The sequence below is a fragment of the Orcinus orca genome, chromosome 13, assembly GCF_937001465.1.
Source record: "Orcinus orca chromosome 13, mOrcOrc1.1, whole genome shotgun sequence".
NCBI lineage: Eukaryota > Metazoa > Chordata > Mammalia > Artiodactyla > Delphinidae > Orcinus > Orcinus orca.
Genome location: NC_064571.1, coordinates 59986770 through 60006095, shown reverse-complemented (window position 1 = coordinate 60006095; position 19326 = coordinate 59986770). Strand labels below are relative to the sequence as shown.

Genomic DNA, 19326 nt, shown 5'->3' with positions numbered 1-19326 from the left:
GAACAGTTTAGAATGATCATGTTAAAATAAGATATCTCAGGTATTTGCAGAATTGACATATTGTAGATCAATAACATAATTGACTCTATCCTTACATTAAATGCTGGAAAAATGTCTGATAGTACCATGAATAAACCCCTCCTCTTTTTGAGAGCCAGTGTGTGGTTTTGTTTTGGTTTTTTAATTAATTAATTAATTAAATTTATTTATGGCTGCATTGGGTCTTTGTTGCTGTGGGCGGACTTTCTCTAGTTGCAGCGAGCGGGGGCTACTCTCTCATTGTGGTGTGCGGGCTTCTCATTGCGGTGGCTTCTCTTGTTGCAGAGCACGGGCTCTAGGCGCATGGGCTTCAGTAGTTGTGGCACGCAGGCTCAGTAGTTGTGGTTCGCGGGCCCTAGAGCACAGGCTCAGTAGTTGTGGCGCACGGGCTTAGTTGTTCTGTGGCATGTGGGATCTTCCTGGACCAGGGCTTGAACCTATGTCCCCTGCACTGGCAGGTGGATTCTTAACCACTGAGGCACCAGGGAAGTCCAGTGTGTGGTTTTGGTTAAACTTCATAGTGTAAATTCTACGGAATTTAAATGTTTGAGATGAGGAAAGATATTGCTTTTGGTCTTAGCACTGGGGCAAAAGGGTGAAAGCCTTTTAGAATATTCATGGCTAGCATGGTTAGCTTAGCATAGGTATGTCAATAAATCATTGCCATAGCTCTGTGATAATTGGAGATCTCTCTCTCTCTCTCTCTCTCTCTCTCTCTCTCCCTGTGTGTGTGTGTACCTTTTTGTAAGAAAATATTTATTTAAGAACTTTCTGTGTAGAGAAATACGATGAATGTCATAAAGCACCTAGATATTATGATAGGTGTGTTTGGAGAAGGCAAAAGTGTTTTGTTTTCTCAATATTTAAACATGGCCAACACATAAATTGGAATGTTTAAATGCTACGGGAATACTGACAGTAACAAAGAAGGACTCTAGTGTAATATAGAGGATAATTCTCTCTAACCTAGAAAGGAGAGTTGGGTGCTGAAGGATGATGTCATCAAAACAACACTGGAGGAAGATGCATTTGGCATCAGTGTCCAGGATAACTTCAGGATGATCTGCCCGTGAACCCAGCTGTCCTGGAATCACTGGGGCCAAGGAGGGAGCTGGAATAATAATCCAGATGTGAAGTGATAGAGGCATAGTGATAGCAAGTGGTAGAAATGAAGAGGAAAGATTGGCTATAAAGACATTTAAAAGGAAGAATCCCTACCACTTTGTGAATGCGATAGAAAATTCTGAAATATTGGGTCTGAGTGTCTTGACTGACTTGTCAACACCAGAAACAGAGAGAAGTGAGGAGGGGCAGTTGGACCACAGGGAAATATGTGTTGACCTTTAGACAGTGAAACGCCCAGGTGGAAATTCTCTAGCTCTATCCCTGTCGTTTTAGGACACTGTTATTCTCCAAGGGAGATATTGGTGATATCAGATCTGGAGATGGCAAAGGGAAATTTAAGACAAGTGAAGAACAAGCTAAGTTTGAAAACGTTGAGGGCACAGCACCGCCCTCAGCACTGCTGAGACATGCCTCGGTGTTCTGGTTGGGTATGTGATCTCCCATCACCTTGACTACCTGCCAGGCTAAATGCCCTCATACATCGACTGTGCTCTGGCTTAGACTCCTGCTTCTCCTCGCCTGCAAGTATTTAGCTTGTGGTCAGGGATTAGAAGATGTCAACTTTATGACTTAAAAACACAGAAGAGCATTCTTCTTTTACAGTGGGCTCAAATATGGAAGCCTCCAAATCTGTCGGGTAGATACGTAAGTCAGACATATTGAGTGGAATGCCAGTGTCTCTGATCTAGTCCTCTTGGTAAAGTTTAACTCATCCTTTGAGAGTTAACTCAAAAGTTACTGCCTCTAAGTAGCCTTCCTGACTTCCCCAGGTGGTCGGTCTTTTCATTGTCCACGTTGCCACACACTTTGTTCTGCTTTGTGCTGGAGTGCACAGAAAAATCTATGTGTCTGTCTCTCACCACCAGACTGGGAGCATCCAGAAGATGGGAACCATTGATTCATCTTTGTATTTCCCACTCCCTTAACAGAGTGGGGCTCGTGGGTGATAGTTCATTGTTGGAAATATCCAAAAGAGAAGATGTAAGAACGTGGATGGAACGATACGCAGTTGCTGTAGCAAAACCTGTACACACATCATATGTCACATCCCCGCTGATGCTGTTAATGCTACACCAGCGGAGGCAGTGCTCTCATTACCTGCTGCTGGCCCGTATTTGTAACGTGTGACATTGTTTATGGAATACTGTCAAGGGTAATCCATCACATAGTAACCTTTGGATTATATGCTGAGACTGGTCTTCAACATAGACATAAATGCACTTCCAGGATCGTGCTATTTTCTGAGAAGGGTATGATCAAGGGTTCTGGCTAGGAAAATGAAGCAGAACATTACTTTCTTTTAAGTTAAACATAAGTGCCTGAAAAAGAGGTTTCCTTCTGTCAGCCCCAGTCGGGTCATGGTTATTGTGTGAAGATAATCAGATGACTCTGAAATGTGGCAGAATATTTTTTTCTTAGAGTACCTCAGGGTTTGCAAAGGGGGTGAAGAGTTGCTAAAGGGTTGACCACCCTTGGAACTTGCAAGGTTTGTAATATCTTTATCTTTATCTGATATCTTTATCTCAAGAGGTGTTTTAAAAAATAAAAGGACACGTGACAACTTGAGCGAATTTCAGATATCGGCCGTGGGCTCACAGTTAAAGATATTCTCTCTGTATCCATAAAGATTTAGGAATTTACACATAGTATAGAGAGAGTATAAATAAAAGAGAGCTTCTAAGTCTCATCATTTTTGTGTAAATCCAGATAAGACTCCTTTGATGAGCTTAGCGGTTCCTGTTAAGGAAAAGCTTATAGGTGAGAGGAACACTAAAATTACAATTCTTTGTCTTCCTTAATTAGACTGAAGCTCACCATAGATCTTGCTGAAGCTGTGATAAAATTCAGGTAATAATTCACATTGTCAGGTCAGCAGAAATGGGCACGGGGCATCCAGTATGACTGAAGGATTTGCTTAAGTGATCTCTCTGTGAACGGAGGTGCTCAGGAGAGGCACACAGTCTTCATGGGAAATAAACCCTCTGAAGATGCTGAGTACAAACAGCAACGAAAATAAATCCCAGCAAGTTTCTTATATCACCCTTACAGATGTCATTTCAGAGGAAATATATAAATCACATTCATACCAATTGACGTGGGGCACTAATTAGTAAGTCCCATTAAATCGTGGAGTAATGACATTCAGCATCTAATGAATGCCTCATCATCTTTTGATCATTAATATTTCACAGCATAAGAACACAAGAATTGGCATCCCTGGGCTCAGGCAGCATGGTTTTCTGTCTGTGATGCGGCCCCAGGGGCACTAAGTGGCACGAGGGTATTGCTCCTTTGTCGTGAGGCTGCACAACACAATTAACTCAGGACCCTGAGTCCTAACGTTTCCTCGTTTTAGAAAATGTGAATCTGCCTGCCATTCTCCGAATTATCATCTGCGACTGCCCAGTGCCCTGGAAAACAGACGCAAGCTGAGATGTTGACTTTGCTTCGCTGCTGACCCTCACAGTCCATGCAAGAAACTTGCACAGGAGATAAAAAACAAATCATTCCTCTGATTTATTACTAAGGGCTTTCTTTATTCAAAGGCAGTAATCACCTCACAGAGCAGGTGCCATTGCAAGGGCTTATTGATCCTGTGCGCTTCTAGAAATGCCAGGAGGCCGTCACTCCGGCGGGAGATGGAGGTGGTCAACGAAAAAGAAGTCCATCTCCGAGCAGGCTGGAGTGGGAGAAAATCTCTGGCCCTAGAGACCTATGGCTCCAGTGACGCTCGGTGCCTTTCTTTCAGAAGAGGGGCTGGAGCGGAGAGAGCGCTGAGAGGCTGCCGTGGGCGAGTGAGAGAGAAAGGGAAGATGACAGGGAGACAGAGCTGCCGAGGGGTCTCCGAGGCTGCATCCTTCAGGAGGACGGAGAAAGGGTCTTCGTCTCCAGATCGAGATTCCTAAGAGTTAAATATCACCACGCAGCCCGACCCGGATGGGATTTGTTTCTGGGTAGAAAACGCGACACTGATCAACATCAACTTGGACAAGTGACAAGAGTAGGTCTGATGTTGGTGGATGTCTTTTCAGGTCGTTGGAGGGGAGAGGACGGCAGGCAGTGTGCTCGGGGGTAGCTGGAGAGAAACATCGCGTCCAGGGCAGCGATAGAAAGCGACAAGGAGGAGGCCAACAGAGGGACGAAAAGAGAGGGAGGAAGAGTTGAAGAAAAGTAGGGGGAAAGTAGGGACAGGGTGAAGAGGAGAGAGGAAGGGACGAGGGAGAAGTGAGGGCGGCGAGGAGGGATCCACAAGGGAAGGGGGATCGCGGGAGAGCAGGGAGGACGGGTTGGTCGCGAGGTGCAGAGCGGGCGCAGGGGTGCGCGGGGGTGGCGGCGCCGGGAGGGAGGCGAGGGGGCTGCGGGAGAGGCGGGGGGCGAGGGAGCGCTCGAGGCTCGGGGAGGCGCGGAGCGGCGGACCGGGGAGGGGGCGGGCGCGCGGTCGAAAGGGAGCCGAGGAGGGAGCGCGCCGGGCCGGGAGCCGAGGGCGGGCGGGAGGTGGGGGGCAGGTGGGGGAGCGCGGAGCGAGCGGAGGCCAAGTGCATTGTGTCTGGCGGCGGCGCGCGAGCCCACCGGCGGCCGCGGCGGGGCGGGCAGCCATGGAGCCGCGGGCGCTCGTCACGGCGCTCAGCCTCGGCCTCAGCCTCTGCTCCCTGGGGCTGCTGGTCACGGCCATCTTCACCGACCACTGGTACGAGACCGACCCCCGGCGCCACAAGGAGAGCTGCGAGCGCAGCCGCGCGGGCGCCGACCCCCCGGACCAGAAGAACCGCCTGATGCCGCTGTCTCACCTGCCGCTGCGGGACTCGCCCCCCCTCGGGCGCCGGCTGCTCCCGGGCGGCCCCGGGCGCGCCGACCCCGAGTCCTGGCGCTCGCTGCTGGGGCTCGGCGGGCTGGACGCCGAGTGCGGCCGGCCGCTCTTCGCCACCTATTCGGGCCTCTGGAGGAAGTGCTACTTCCTGGGCATCGACCGGGACATCGACACCCTCATCCTGAAAGGTGAGCGGCGGGCGCGCCCTGCGCCCCGGGCGCCCGCGCGTGGAGCGCAGCCCGCGGCTACCCAGGGGCGCGCTTGTCCCCGCTGCCGCCTCCCTGCCGCGTCCCCGGCACATTCTTTCGTCTCCCCCGCCGCCTCCTTTCTTTACCCCTCCCCTCTCTCTTTCTTTCCCCGTCCCTCCCTTGTTCTCTCCGCTCCTCTTTCTTTCCCCGGCTCTCTTCTTTCCTCTCCATCCTCTTCTTTTTCCCCTCTTCCCTCAAGTCTGGGCTTCAGCCCCCCGCCTCTATCTCCTTTGCTTCCTTGGCCTCCTTTCCCCCCTCTTCTCCTCGCCTCTCGTCCTTCGCTGTCTTTGTACACGTGCCTGACTTGGAACGCACGGGTCTGTTTTCTGGACGCTGCTCCCCGGGAAGGTAAACATCAAAAAGACCCGACCTTTCCCAGTTGGGCTCCTTCCCTTAAGTTGTACTTTCCTTTTAGAAATACCTTTGAAGGAAAAGTGGTGCAAACCTCAGAAGAGGAGGAAAAGGGCTTTTTCTTGTATTGTGCTGATGTTGGTAGCAGCCGGGACTGATGTGGTATGCCAGCCTGGCAGGCTAATGGGGAGCTCAGGAGGCGGGAGGAACCTTCCTCTAAACCCCCGAAGTGCAGGGTTCCTTTGGGTTAGACCTCAGATAACATTAATGCATTGGTGGAGGCAGCTGAATGCCGATAGGACATCTACTTTTTTCCAACCTTCCTGATGACTGGGCACACCATCCTTAGGCTAATCACACGAGGGCGAAGAGAGTGGAAAACCTGTCCAAGCCTTTTAAAGTAGAGCTTTCCGTATTTGCACATGGAGTCTCTACAGAATCACTCTCTCTTAAATTTGTGATACCTCGTAAGGCTGTTTTTGTTGTTGTTTTGTTATTTGACACTGAGTTGTAGAGCATCAATTTGCTCTTCTGAGGTCTAGGTGACACCTGGCTCCCATGTGCGTAATCGGATCGTTTGAATTTTTTTGGTAAATGTCATTCATGTAAGAATATTCAGTGTGACAGTCCTACTGCTGAGGCTTCCTTCTAACTTTCCGAGCTTGACCCGTATTACAAATTCTTTTTCTCTGAGATGGAAAGAATAAAACAACCCACCTTCTTCCCTGGGACTCATTATTGCGAAAAAAGAAGACGTCTAAAATCAGTACATTTAAAGATTTAGTAGCCATTCAGGAAAGCAAAGAAGCAGATTTGTGTTGAATTCCGGTTTGGAATGGAATTGCATGGAAAGGAGGGGGTTAATAACATGTTGGCCTCAGAGTGTTGTTCGTTGGCGTATTCCTCATTTCTCAAACATGTCGACTTCTTCCTTCCCATGGCTAGCTCAGCTGGGGACTGCCATCTGAAATCTGTCTGTGTGTGGAAGGACTCCAGCGCTCTTGGGGGGAAGCAGATACACTAACCTTCCTTTGGGAAGGGCGCTGTAGTCTTTCCTCTCCTAACTCACATCCAAATCTGATTTCTCCTCGTGAAGATGCTGCATAATTAATTTGGATAGTAGCGTAGTACATGAACAAACTGTAAAAGCTGAATTTGGAGGTTTGGTTATGGAATGCTCGCTTAGGCAAGGCAATTTTGAAAGCTAAGCAGTGTAGTCTGTCTCTGGAAATGACAGAGCTGCATTTCCTTACACTCTTCCTCTGCCGAGAGTATTTGATTGCATGTAAACTGGATATAGAATAATGCCTGAAAGAGCAGGGTAGAGTTCATTCAATCCAATGGCAGGCAGGAGAGGGTGTCCCAGAGGACACTTGCCCATTCCCCACCTCCCCACCTGGGCTAGCTAGCTGAGGTGCCGAGCTCCAGGGAAGTTCAGAATCAAATAACCCCAGAGGCTGAAGGGACTTTAGCGGTCATTCAATCCAACCTCCCCCCCATTGTTGACTCCCTTCTTCTACATCTTTCTGACAAACAGTTGTCCAGCCTAGCACTTTCCTAAGACAGAACTTGTGTGCTAATTAAAAGAATTATAGTTTTCTACTCATAAATGCAAGTTTGTATTAAAACGATCTCAGGGCTTCCCTGGTGGCGCAGTGGTTGAGAGTCCGTCTGCCGATGCAGGGGACACGGGTTCGTGCCCCGATCTGGGAGGATCCCACGTGCCGCGGAGAGGCTGGGCCCGTGAGCCATGGCCGCTGAGCCTGCGCATCCGGAGCCTGTGCTCCACAACGGGAGAGGCCCGCGTACCGCAAAAAAACCAAAAAACAAAAAAAAAAAACGATCTCAGATTTGTAATACTGATGGTGTTTAGCTAATCCTTTTTGTAGGATACTAAAGAGTTCTGGGTTGTCATCAGAAGACCTGGGCTCCATTGCTGGCTCTACTGCTAAATCGCAGGGCTTCCTCCAACAAGTGTCCAGGCCTCCTTGGCCTTCAGTTTTCTAGTTCATAGTAGGAAGGCTCACTGTTCTTTAGGGGATTTTCTAGTTCTAAAATCTGTCATTGTTGTACTAATAGCAATGTAAATTTAGCTTCCTGGGAAGCCTGACATTATTGACATGAGGAGTTTGGAGGAAATGACAGACGTTCAGTACGTTACGTCCTTGATCATAATTTGTTGTTTGGGAGATGGCCAGAAGGGCCTCAAGTACTTTCAGTATTGCTACTCATCTACCTTGGGCTACCTACATAACTCTTCTAGATCTCAGTTTCATCATCTGTGAGATGAATGGGTGAAATGAACAGCTTTAAAATTCTGTGATTCTAAGAATAATTTCAACAGATTATTTTGACACCCATGTTAGGTAAACATTATTACCTTTGTTTTGGCACCTGTGATATGAATTTGGCATTTGTGGTGTATTTTGACATCTGTGGCTGTGGTATGAATGTCTTAAATGAGCCCTGTATAACTAGAAATCAACATGACATCTAATTAAAAACTTTGGACAACTAGGGTCCCACATTTCATTCTTACTTTCTTCTCTGAACTACCTTATGAGTCCTAAGATTTAGAAATGTTAATGATAGGAAATGAAGAAAAGTAGACTCAGATGGGAGAGTGGGGAGGGGTGGAAAGGGCCACAAGAAGTGCCTGACATACTTAATGAGCTTTTGAGGGAAAAAGAGGTCAGCCTTTCTTCGTGTGGACTTAGAGCACAAAGCCAGGAGGTGGGGGCTTCCCTGGTGGCGCAGTGATTGAGAGTCCGCCTGCCGATGCAGGGGACGCGGGTTCGTGCCCCGGTCCGGGAAGATCCCACATGCCGCGGAGCAGCTGTGCCCGTGAGCCATGGCCGCTGAGCCTGCGCGTCCGGAGCCTGTGCTCCGCAACGGGAGAGGCCACAACAGTGAGGGGCCCGTGTACCGCAAAAACAAAAACAAAAACAAAGCCAGGAGGTGGGTGAAAGTTACAGAGGGGAAAATGTAGAGTTGATAATATGGAAGACCTCTCACAATTGGAATTGTTTGCATTTCCTGGAGGCTGGGAAAATATTTCTGAGAGATGTAGAGGAAAAAGAAACAGACAATGTGGAGAATAAGAGATTGGCTTAGAAGTGCAACATATAGGCTCTGTAGTGTTCATCTACTTAAGAGAAATCACATGAGCCAGAAGAGCAGCGGTCTCTTTGGGACAAGTATTTGGGAAAATCATCAAACTCTGATTGTCACCCTTTCATTATGATTCTGTTTACTTCTAGCCCAGAGTGACCCTAGAAGGTCTCCCCTAGATTGGACCTCCAACCAGGACCTTCAGTAAGAATGGAGGTAAAGTTATAGATAAATCCGTTAAGGACCAAGACTAGAACTCGATGCTACTCTCCCAGGCTGACGAAAGACCAGCCACCAGCACAGTTTGCATACTGTTGTTTTTCCTCTTACTGTATTGACTAATCCACATTTCACTATCTTGCCCACTGGGATAACATGGGAACTTACACATGCTGTAGAGATATTAAGTTCACACTATATTATCATAGTTTACTATCCAATAAAACAAATGCCCATCGAAAGGCTGTTATGTGCAAGGTCATATTAGGGAGATTTCGGCTACACATGTGGGGATTCTTTTGTGTTTGAGCTGGTCAATTGACTAACTTATTCTTCCATACATAGACCCTTCTTGCAGTTAACTTTTGTTGCTAAGGAAGCTTTGCTTGTCACCGTAAAGACAGTCTCTGATAAGTATGCAAATGAAGTCATCCTCCACCCAGCAACAGGGGGGCTAGAATAGTTGAAGGAGCCTTGTGGTAGGAACTTGAGAGAATGGGTTTAAAGAGTAGGTTCTTGGGCTTCCCTGGTGGCGCAGTGGTTGAGAGTCCGCCTGCCGATGCAGGGGACACGGGTTCGTGCCCCGGTCGGGGAAGATCCCACGTGCCGCGGAGCGGCTGGGCCCGTGAGCCATGGCCGCTGAGCCTGCGCATCTGGAGCCTGTGCTCCGCAATGGGAGAGGCCACAACAGTGAGAGGCCCGCGTAACGCAAAAAAGAAGAGTAGGTTCTTTATTCCTTCATTCATCCAGTTTATTCCCTCAATAAATATATATTGAAAGCCAGGTATTGTTTTAGGTATAGAAGATACAGGATTGAACAAAATGGATAAAAACGCCTGCCCTAATAGAGTTTATATCAAGTGGTGGAGTTATTTTCTAGTGGATTATATAGTCATTACTCTTAGTAGGCTGTGGGAAGAACGCTGTGCAAGCTGCTAGAGCTGGTAAGTACGTGACAGAAAATACAGTGCAGAGTGATGGAGAGCTGTACCCTTTGGGGGACGCCCGGCCATTCTGTTCCAAGTGCAATTCTTAGGTTTTAAACTACTGGTTGAACAGTAAAATAGGAGGACAGATGGAAGGAGACTCAGTTGGAAACATTCTATAATGCTTCTTTCAGTTACTGAAAACACTGAGTTTAATAAATAAACATTGAAGAGTCTTATGAATACATTATGTGGAACTTTGGAGAAATTAATTTTGAATAGGAGTTAGTCATTGAAATGATATCAAAAGTGCCAACTGTTCTTACTAGCCTTAACTTTAATTGAAAAAAATTTTTTAATTAAAAAATTTCATTAAAAACAATTAACACTATTTTTCAAATAGATGTACTTTGTTTATGTAAACCAAACCCTAATATTATATATTGCCTGCAATAAACGAAAGGAAAATGAATGTTGTAGTGTTTTGTTTTTATGAAATTAAAAGTGATAGAATTTCAGCAATGTGAAGATTCTAATTCTGTAGGCATACTGTTAACCTGGATAAATCATTTGGGATTGAATTCTTGAAACTTGAAATACAGCATGTCCTTGTGGTTTCAGAAGCATTTTTCCTTTAATGAGATAAACAGAGATATCAAAGACAGTAGGACATAAATACTTTGTCATTTCGCTCTCTGCAAGTAAAAGAAAGGAGGAGGATTGGTAGGAATTCATTGGGTCTCTTCTTCACTCTGCTAATGATATATCTGTTTCCCCTGTTGGCTTATTTTCCATGAAATTAATAGTCTGTACAGGACCCACTACGTTCTACCTGACACAGAAATAGATTGATGATTTTCTCCAGCTCATTTGTAGACCAAAGTATCATTTGTGTTAGAATAATTATCTCCCAAGAGCAGATGTATCTGGGAAATCTGAGAGGCAAGCACTGTTTCTCTTCCCTGACCCATTTGTTCACATACTGTTCTCAGACCTTCTCTTGGACCAGAAGATGCTGCTGGCAAAGGGATTCCTCAGTTTTGGGGGTGCTGGGGGTATCATTAAGACTTCCTTTTTCTTTCTTTACTTCTCAAGGCAGTGGTCTCCAAACTTGTCTTCAGCCTCACTCTATGTAATTTATATTTATTCATTTTAAAATCAGGTGCATGGACTGTCCTGACATATACATCATGAAACACAGACAAAAGCAAACCTTGAAGGGATGGGGTAATAAATAGAAAAAGAAGTTCAACTATTTTCACCCACACTTTCCAAAGGACTGCTTGTGTACCCCCTGGCATGTATACACTCCTCTTGGAAGACTGCTGTTCTCACTGCACATCAGCTAAGCTGAGTTTCTCATCTGGGCAGAAGAAGAAGGACTGTTTGTTTACTATCATGGCTGACCTCTGTGGTGGGTCTCCTAGGCCACCGTTGTATCACACGTATTCATCTTGCACAGGGGACAGAAGAAGATGCATTTTATTTCTGTATCATTTCTGACCTTAGGCACAGCGTTACCCGAGTGTGATACCCTATGTTTCAACACATCCTGTTGCTAACACTCCTGAAGGTTATCTTGCATAGAAATTAGATTCTTACTCGCCTCTCTGCTATCAAAAAAAAAAAAGATACTTGCTTCCATTCTTTCCATCTGCACAGGGAAGTCACCTTTTAAAAGTGATTCATAAACACAAAAGTGGTTGGTGCTTTAAGTGGTTTGTGATCAAAATTGCCAGAGTCAGTGCCATTTGTATCCACCATGTCTCATGGATAACATTTAGCAATGGCCTTGAGGGGAAAAACGGAAGAGTTTTTGGCTATGCCATCGAAAGTTCACATCCAGTTATACCCGAGTGGCTGTGATTTTTCCCTTAGCTCTTCATTTTTCTTTTTCAAAGCTCAAAATGAGCCGTTAAACCCCATCAGGCAGACTGCTCATAATTGCAAGTGTTCTTGATTACCACAGAAGATATGCTTTTGTTTGGGGAGCATCTGGAAGTTACGTTCCACTGAGGGAGTAACCGAGTCTCCCAGTGTCAATGCTAAATGGGAGACCATGGGGAGTGGCCACATTGAAGGAATTTAGGCAGGTCCTAGGGTTTTCCCAACAGTTACCAAGGGTGAACGCTCCTTTCCTCTTTGAGCCCACCTGCAGTGTGGTATACCCCAGGTTACTGACCTTTGACCTCTGCCAAGCAAACTGTGACCTCGGGTTGACTGTGCCCTTATTCCTGAGTCCATCTTTCTTGTGTCTGTCCACCTTGTCTTTCAGAGAGATTCCACTGTCCTTCTTTGACACTCAATTGTGTGACCATCTGAGGCCCATTTTCCTGTATTATTTGCTGGTTAAAAGAATAAAAATAGGGCTTCCCTGGTGGCGCAGTAGTTGAGAGTCCGCCTGCCGATGCAGGGGACACGGGTTCGTGCCCTGGTCTGGGAAGATCCCACGTGCCGCGGAGCGGCTGGTCCCGTGAGCCATGGCCGCTGAGCCTGCGCGTCCGGAGCCTGTGCTCCGCAACGGCAGAGGCCACAACAGTGAGAGGCCCGCGTACCGCAAAATAAATAAATAAATAAATTTAAAAACCCATAAGAAAAACCCACTACACCATTGCTATTGTCTAAAGCTTTGCACAACTGGTTGTAAAGATTTTTATCAAAATAAAGGCGTTTTTCAGTAGAAAATGGACTTTATCTTCAAAACCTGGTAAAATTTATGATGGTTTATTTTTTCACTTTTTTACAGTGTTTCCCTGTGGTTAAAAGTGATTGCAGTGATTAATCTGTTTTATTGCAAGTTTTAACTAAAAGGATGTAGCTGAACTTGGAGCCTGAGAGAGCCCACATCGGCCCTCTTGAAGCTGACAGCCTTTGTTTGCTGCAGAGTACGGGGAAACTACAGGCTGCACTCCATCTTTCTTGTAACTCAGCCAGATAAGCTGATTGCAGACCAAATAATAATGTCATGGGGACACCCATCAGGGAATGCATTAGCAAGTGAAAAAAGGGGAACAATACAAACCATATTTCAGTTTCCGTTATCTTGACTGACTGAGGACACACTGAATTATTTTCTGTAATTTGCTGGATGTCCCCCAGTGTTCAGACTTTTAAGTATTTTGTTCATGGGAAAAAATCAATCAACTCATTTCTCCTTCAAGGACCAGAAGGTTGTAATATGTTCCCTTTTGGTTTCTCCGGGTTATTTGATACCACATAGGTAGACGGGGAAGTGATTCCAGAAGTATGTGGGAAATTCTGGATGTATAGATAATTCCAGAAGGCTTCATTGTCCCTTTACGACAGGTACCTCAACTGTAAATCAACACTGATGCCTCCATCTGCCATGCCAGTAAGCACTGACTTGTATCCTTAGCGTCTATAGCAGGCAAGATTGGGAGAGTGGGGCGTGAGGGTAGGGGTGGGAGGCTGTATGACTTGGATCTCTCTTGTCTACATTTTAAGGAATTTTTGTTTGGTGCGGGGGATGTAAACATTTGCTTCACTCAGAAATCAGTCAACAAATGTTACTAATGAGTGTTGAAACGAATTGCTTTTGCAAAGAAGAGGCTGCTCAGTGAAAAACACGGGTGCGGTATCCTCCTTGCCCCGTGAGGTTGTGCTTTCTCTAAGGACCCCCAGAGTAGTGAGGAAGAGGGTCTGAGCAGGCGGATGGGGCTGTTGGTTAATTTGAGTTCGAATGCCATTTCTTATGTTCTCACAATTTTGAAAACTGCTTACAGTCATGTTTACAGTTGTCATGGAATTTTTCAGCATGGGCATCCTGTTAAATGGTACTCAAGGAGGTTATCCTGAAAAGCAACAGAATCGATCAGTTGTCATGGGTTTGAAAAATTATGGAACTCATCATCAGAGAGACAGTTTGACCTAGCGGAAGATAAACTGTAAGGGGGGAAGAAACTAAAAATACAATGGTCAATGATAATAATTGAGTGTGGGCCAATTGAAGCTCAGTATGTTTGTTTTATGCCCCTGATACTTAATCACTTATTCCAGGTGATTTAATCCTTAGCACCTAACATATTTTAGGGAGAGTTTGTTTGGTGTTCAGACAATGGAAGTGTTGGTTGAAAGAAGCTAAAACGAACAAATACTAGACAAATAAAGAGGCTGAACTAGAGTGGCAGGAGAAGTGACAGTGACTGCTGACAGGAACGTTTCTGAAAAATACTGTCTTTCTGTTCAGGTGTTTGAAACAAACAAAACAAAAAGGGCACAAGGAAACTGTTTACTATTCAGCAGTAAAAGATAAAATCCAGCCAGAAGATGTCTGCTGAAGAAGCCTCAAAGTCATGTATTTCTTTCCTTTTTTCCTCAGTGTTACCTTTTCTTTCTGAAAGAAACTCAGATTGGTTGGAGGAAAATGGGTAAGCACATGTAGAATCAAAGATTCACAGAGTTGAAAGGAACTTTGAGCCGTGATCCTCACCTAATTTTTTTTCCTGTGATGCCGTGATAGAGGATTTTCATGTGCCCTACAGACTTCTGTCAATCACATGCAATTCCTAGCATACCAGCTCTGACTCCCTCCTTTTCTCTCTGAGCGCGTGTTTTCAGAATGCCTGTGACGGAGGGCATGTTGTTATCAGCATAATCTCGATCAGTTTTAATTTATAAAACGGAGTCTAGCTTTTGGACAGGGGAGGCCCTTTGATCTTGTATAGAGGAGGCTTAGAGACAGCCATCTGATGGGCTGTGGGAGTGGGGGCTTTATCCAGGTTGTGTGTTTTTCAGGGGTGAGGCTGGTACAGGGAGCTGGTGGACACTGTGAGCATGCGTACTTCAGTCTCCCAAAGTCGTCCCCAGGCACCACCACTGATTTGGAAATTGGGAGCTGTATTAATAACTCATTACCTGTTAGCCTTATGAACAGGTCCCAACATACCTGATTTAAGAAAGTTAAAAAAAAATGACAGGAGAAATCATAAAAGGTCACAGTTTTGTTTGCCCTCCAAGTGTGACAGAGTTCTTGAAATAAATCTGTCTGAGAGCCCCTGAAAGGCGTTAAACAGAGTAGCTGACTATTCAGTAAACCACACATACAAGAGGATTCTGCGGTCATATTCGATCATGCCATGGGAGAAATTGATGCTTCTTACTAATATGCCCCAGATTTTCATTTCGGAAATTTGTGGCATAGGTATTTTCGAGAGCATGTTTTTATTTCCTAAATTATCACACAGTTCTTGTTTTAGCACTCTTCCAGTTCTATTTGCAGGTTAAAATGGCAGACCTAATTTTTTTCGCCCCTGGCTAAGTATTCTCCCATATATCTAGCTTTCCGGAGTTGCTTTTATTCCTGAAAAGGTCAGGTATGAAACATAATAATTTGGGTTGTCAGTCTAATTTTTTAAAATGCAATTAATAAAGTGCTTGATAAACATTCATCCACTCACATATGTGGGTTTATCAGTTAAGGATCCTTTAGTGCCGAATAGTAGAAAACCCAAATAAAAATGGCTTAACCTACAAGGAAAGTGTATCATCTCCCATAACAAGAACTCTGGAGGAAGCCTGTACCTAGGCTGGTTAATTAAAGATTGAATTCTGTTGGGCTTTAGTTGTCGCAACAGGGGCGATTTTGCCTTCAGGCTTGTCTCTTGCTGGTCGTCAGCAGGAGTGTCAGTCACTTCATCACATAGCAATAGTTCAAAGGCTAATAAAGCAGGAGAGAGAGGCCATGCCCCCTTTTCCTAAACCATTCTTAAAATGAGCGTAGGGCTTCCCTGGTTGAGAGTCCGCCTGCCGATGCAGGGGACACAGGTTCGTGCCCCGATCCGGGAAGATCCCACATGCCGCAGAGCGGCTGGGCCTGTGAACTGCTGAGCCTGCGCGTCCGGAGCCTGTGCTCCGCAACGGGAGAGGCCACAACAGTGAGAAGCCCGCGTACCGCCAAAAAAAAAAAAAAAGAGTGTAACGTCCCAGAAGTCTCCCAGAAGATTTCCCACAGGCCTCATTGGTTAGAATTATGTCACATGACCATTCCTAAACCAATCCTTGGCGAGTAGAATGGGATTATGGTGATTCCCTTAGACCAATCAAGCTTCCCCTGACAATGGCTAAGGGTTCAGTCTCCCCAGGAAGCACTTGCCTGCCTGACACCTGAATAAAGTCTGGCTACTGTTAGCTCAGGAGACATGGCTGTTGTGTCCACAGCCATAGTGCCTGCCACAGCAGGAAAGTCCAAATGGCAGTTCCGTCCTACCTGTGATCATTCCATAGGGAGAACAGGACTGAGAGGAGAACCCCGATTTCTTGCTAGCTCTTCCAGATTTACTGTATTCTCTCTCCACATCCTGCCCTCATGGGAATAGGGGAGGAAAAACCTCTTTTTCCACTATATTCCTAAATTCTCAGGTTGGGTCCTATAAATTGACTGATAAAAGACAGATTAACAAGAGAAAAACAGAAGTTATTAACGTGCATATGGAGCCCTCAGAGATGGGTAACTCAAAGTGGTGGTTAGAACTTGGGTTTTTATAGCATCTTAACGAAAGAACAATACATTTTTTTAAAATTATTTTTTATTTATTTATTTTTAAGAACAATACATTTTTAGGGAAGTGATAAGACAAAGGAAAAGGACTTTGAGTTTCTAGGGCTGACAAATTGTGGGAAGGCAAATATAAGGAGAAACTAATGGTAGATCAGGGCTAGTATTAGCAAGGATCGTTACGTAGATTCCTCTGGTACCAGCTCTGGCTGATAAAGGTCTAGACTTATCTCTGGTAATTCACTTCTTTCCCTCCTGGTACAGAGAAGAAAGAGGGGGCACCTTTATAAATTTATGTCCTGCTTTTAGGAGAAGGGCAGAAAGCTTTTCTTGTATCTGCTTCTTCTCGATTGCTTCAGCTCAAAATAATTCTTATGTCAAAGTGGCATATTTGGGGGCGGCATATTTTGCTCTTCTTCATGGGCATACCGGAGCACCCTGAAAGCCCTGTGCTTTGCTTGCCAAAGAGCTGTTTGGGACTCTTTAATCTCTGGTAACCCAGGGACTGCATGGTTGTTTTTCAGGAGGCTTATTCATAATTGCACTTTAAAAAATGGGATGTAGGACTTCCCTGGTGGCGCAGTGGTTGAGAGTCCGCCTGCCGATGCAGGGGACGCGGGTTCGTGTCCCGGTCCGGGAAGATCCCACATACCGCGGAGCGGCTGGGCCCGTGAGCCATGGCCGCTGAGCCTGCGCGTCCGGAGCCTGCGCGTCCGGAGCCTGTGCTCCACAACAGGAGACGCCACGACAGTGAGAGGCCCGCGTACCGGAAAAAAAAAAAAAAAAAAAAGGATGTAAAATGTTCAAAACTGTGCATTTTAGGGGATTTTGATGTACTCCAAGATCTGATAGTGCAGTTGTTATTAATTTAATACACACTGTATTGATGAGGTCAGTGTTGTTACACACCTGGAAGGCCACCTGAGGAAGTGGTTATTTAGCAACATATGATTCTGTGTTTGGAAGAGTGGGATGGAGGGAGAGTGTGTTCTGATGGAGCTCAGGCATCTCGGCAGGAATGTTCAAGTCAGACCACTCCAGGGCACTTCACCTTTCCTGATGGAATTGCTGTGCTCTTCTTGGACCTCTCATTTGAAACTGAGAGGCCTATTTATTAAAGCTGGATACCTCTTTAGAGCAGGAATTACAAAGCAAGAAAACAATCTGAACTATTGCAGATGGGCTGAGCTAGCAGGGTGTTAGCATAGAAGCCTCAAAAGATGGTGTAGAGCCACAAGGTATGTGGGAGGACATATATTTGGACCACCAGATTGCACGCCAATTTGTAGGTTCAAAAAGAAAAAAAGCAAGTGAGGAGGAAGGAAAGCGAGGAAAGCAGGAAGGAGCAAATGAACAACTATTGGGTGGCTCTTTGGGGAACCAGCTCTCTGGGATCTTGTTTCTTTAAATATCTATCAGGTTTCTCTTTCTAAAATAAAATCGTATCATGTCTTTCCTTTGATTAAAAATCACGGTCTGATGGATTCCCCAATAAGTTAAAAATAGACTGACTCAATGATCCAGCAGTTCCACTCCTAGGAATATACCCTAGAATGGAATATACCCTAGAATGGAAAATAGGGACTCAAACAAAAACTTATACATGAATGTTCATAGCAGCACTGTTCATAATAGCCAAAAGGTGGATACAACCCAAATGTCCATGAGTTGATGAATGGATAAACAAAATGTGCTATGTCTATGTAATGGAACATTACTCAGCTATGAAAAGGAGCGATGTACTGGTACATGCCACAACACGGATGAACCGTGAAAACACTATGCTCGGTGAAGCAAGCCAGACACAAAAGGCAAAGTATTGTAAGATTCCGTTTATATGAAATATCCAGAATAAGCCAGTCCGTAGAGACAGAAGACAAGGAGGGAGGAATGTGGAGTGACCGCTTCACGGGTATAGGGTTTTCTTTGGGGTTGATACCTATGTTCTGGAGATAGATAGTGGGGATGGTTGTACAACGTACTAAAGGACAAGGAATCACACACTTTAAAAAATGTGATCAAAACAAAACCAAAACCAAAATCTCTCATGGTTTTGCACTGTCCACATCTACAAGTCTAAACTTCTTCGAAGGTCATAAAAAAGCCTTTGCCGTGTGGCTCCAATTCCCTTTCTGGTTGTGTAGCCAGACACTTCTCCATGAAATCTAGGGTCAGGCTCCACCAGACCATTTGCTTTTCCCTCAATACATGTTCCCTTCACTCTGTGTCATTGTGGAACTTGTTTCCTCTGCCTGAAATGCCACCTTCTCTTGTCCATCTGGTCGCTCTTCCTTGAAAGCTTCCTAGTGCCATTGTTACTTCCTCTCTAGACTTCCTTGACTCTCCCCTTAGCCTCTCATTACCTGCAGAATTAATTGCTTTATTAGCTGGGACCCCAGTGTGCTTTGTACTATTATAGTGCTTTCTACATTGTATTGTGGTTTATTTCCTTGTCCACTTTACCCCCTACCTTGAGGTTGGGGATGGATGCCACCCAGCTCAGTATCTGGCACGTGGCGATCTTCCCATAGAATAGCTGTTGAAAAAAATTCCACTGGATTGATTCAAATCACCGTCATATCTGGTCCATTCTTTTTCACCCACTCCAGAGTTTCTCGTTCAATTCAAGGACAAGGAGAAGAGAGACTTATTCTAATCTTTCAGAGACTAGGACACTAATAATTAACTCAAAGGAGATGAAGTAATTGGCATTAAAAAAAAAGCAGTAGTAGTAGTATATGTAAAAAAAGAAGCGTTTATGGTGGCTTTTATATTGAACGTATTCCAGAAATCAGCGTAAAACTAACAGGGTGCTTTTTATGGAGGATTTGCCTCATAAAATGTTCTTAATCCTTAACAAAAGGATTACATTATTATTGCGATTTTCTTGTCTTTCTGCTTATACCCCATTGGAAGTCCCTACCTTCAAGGCACTGTTCCTTTGTTCTCTCACAGGACCTAGCTGGGTGGTTTTCAGATACTAGG

General features: G+C 45.3%; 1 protein-coding gene across 4 annotated transcripts in view; it reads left to right on the top strand.

Moving 5' to 3' along the window:
* The window catches only part of TMEM178A (transmembrane protein 178A), a 92472-nt gene that overhangs the window by 38092 nt on the left and 35054 nt on the right, over window positions 1-19326 (top strand). The window contains exon 1 of one of the 4 annotated variants that reach the window (XM_033419219.2): window positions 4600-5160. The exons of 1 other annotated variant lie outside the window; for it this stretch is intronic. In XM_033419219.2, the coding sequence (XP_033275110.1) occupies window positions 4761-5160 (400 nt within the window). In that variant the 5' untranslated portion in view covers window positions 4600-4760. Of the gene's footprint in view, window positions 1-4599; window positions 5161-5340; window positions 5569-19326 lie in introns of those variants that run through there. 2 more of the 4 variants (XM_004265027.3, XM_033419223.2) reach the window with 2 other exon arrangements.